At 38.3% G+C, this 2,268-nt stretch overlaps 1 protein-coding gene across 1 annotated transcript in view; it reads left to right on the forward strand.

Moving 5' to 3' along the window:
• The window catches only part of focad (focadhesin), a gene marked incomplete at its 5' end in the record, with an annotated part of 114,289 nt that overhangs the window by 73,435 nt on the left and 38,586 nt on the right, over positions 1-2,268 (forward strand). Inside the window, 3 exon segments of the mRNA XM_014021068.1 lie at positions 933-974; positions 1,063-1,171; positions 1,247-1,363. Coding sequence (XP_013876522.1) covers positions 933-974; positions 1,063-1,171; positions 1,247-1,363 — 268 coding nt within the window.

A 2,268-nucleotide genomic window follows, 5' to 3' on the forward strand; every position in this document is an offset into this window, starting at 1 on the left:
GTCTAATGTTACAACTAATCAGGGATCCCTTTAATTATAAACACCTTCATTTAAAAATAGTGTTTTGTGTTTACCTGTGTTGTCTTTGACTAATATTTAAATTGGTTTGATGTGCCGAAACATTTAATTGTGACAAACATGCAAAAAATCAGGAAATCAGGAAGGGGGCAAACACTTTTTCACACCACTATAATCTTTTAAAATGGCTTTTAGTTTTGTCTACTGTTTTGCAATTTTTCAATTTGAACTAGCCTTTTGCTACCTTTTTTTACTCTAACTACTTTTAATTGTAGCTAGACTTTTGCTTTGTTCAGTTTTATCTATAGTTTTGTCTTACTGTGAGCTTTTATAGCTTTTTTTTTAGCTTTTATCTACTGCTATACTATTATTATCTTCAAGCTAGCCTTTTGCTACTTTTAGYTAACTTTGCTACTTTAAGCTAGGCTTCAGCTACTTTTAGTTTCCTGCAAATATTTAGCTACATTTACTTTTTGTCAGCCTTTTGGCACATTTAGCTTTTAGTTAACCTTTTGRTGATTGCTGCTAGTGCAGTTTCAGCTTGTTTATGATATTTCAGCAGTCTTTCCTCAGTGTTCACAGCTGTTCTGTAATTTATGATCTTGTTTTTGTTCTTYATAAAGAAGGAATATGCTCATTTTAGCCCAGTGTAGCACAAAATGTCAGAAAATAAAACAAATGTTTTCAAACAAACACATATTGGTTAAAGTAAAATCTGAGTGAGCGAGTTGACAGTTTGTGTYCTGATTTAGAACTTTGAAATAAAAGCATTAAAACAAGTAAAMGAGTTAAAATCTTCACTTCAGTCAAACACAGAAAGCAAAGTTCTTGAAGAACACTGAGTGACTGAGCCTCTGATCCCAGGTCCTCTGATYTGTTTTTTGTTGATCTCAGTCTGGGTTTTTCTCTCTCAGGGCCAGAGACCAGCTGACTGACGTCATCAAAACTGCTACAAAGTGAGTTTGACAGTATTTGTTCCGTTGCTGTGTAATGTTCAGGTTATTGTACTACATGAGCCACTGGCTGACTCTTTCTGGTTCTCAGGGACAGTCCGGTTGTTCAGGGAAACTCCATCCTGGCTCTGAGCGGCCTGGCTGCTGTCCTCGCCAAGTATGAGAGCAACCTGCCCACCGACAGCAGCGGCAGCCTCGGAGTAAGACTCAGATTAAAAACGGGGGTTCAGACACTCGAGAACCTTGTAGAAAACTTGTGTTTCATGTCTCTGTAGGCTGGACCAGAGTTTGTTCCTACTGCCAGCTGGTTGTCCATGGTGCTCAACACGCTGCTCAGCATCATCAGCAGCAGCTTCAAGGCCAGCGGACAAGTCTTCCCCTGGTTTCTTCATGTGAGTTTCATCTGAATGGTGCATTCTGCAGCTGATGGAGCCTCACTTTTTCTGCAACCAAACCAAACAGACAGAGGACACAGTTATAGAGGGGTGAAAGTTTTCTCAGCTGTAATTTATCTGGAGTTTTATCATAAGAAATGTGTYGAACTTATTTTGTCCAGATAACTCAAGTTAATGTTGGAGATCATTGAACTCACTAAAAAAATAGACTCCCGAGTCMCTTTTTTATTATTTGATGAATGCAATACTCTTCCATAAGATAAAGCAGGGTTTCTCAAACATTTTTTAAGCCCCACCCCCTTTGGAGAAAGAAAGTTGTCCTCGCCMCCTCAGCCCCCAGACTCAAAACCAAATAATAAAAGTGTGTGAAACACTCAAGTTTTACTACATATCCTGAAATGTCCATCCATTATCTAATTTTTTGAGTAAAATACAGCAAAGAAGTAGAGGTGTAAGACAATATCAGAACACAGAGATATACTGCAATATTTCATTTCCCGATACTGTATCAATTCTTTAAAGCACTATATTGATTTTTTAATCAATGTTTAAAATGTAAACTTTCATGCTAATGGTTAATTTATATGTTGCAGTTTAGCCTCCGACTGCTAGTTGGCAGCAGTCATCCAGCCATTTGGCTCCTCTCTCCTAAAGAACCAGAGAGTACAGCAGTAGTTCAGACAGCATTGTGAGCATCATGTACAGATGGCTGAATCTGAGTGTATTAGACTGACACCACTGTCTTCCACGCTGAGGTAGAGTTGCCAACTGTCCCGTATTAGCTGGGATGTCCATATTTTAAGTCAAATTAAAGTGTCCTCTATGGCAGTGGTTCCCAAACTTTTTATCTTCTGACCCACAAAATATTCATGACAAAAACTTGTGACCCCAAATATTACTGG

Source organism: Austrofundulus limnaeus, unplaced genomic scaffold (assembly GCF_001266775.1).
Source record: "Austrofundulus limnaeus strain Quisiro unplaced genomic scaffold, Austrofundulus_limnaeus-1.0 Scaffold277, whole genome shotgun sequence".
Taxonomy (NCBI): Eukaryota; Metazoa; Chordata; class Actinopteri; order Cyprinodontiformes; family Rivulidae; genus Austrofundulus; species Austrofundulus limnaeus.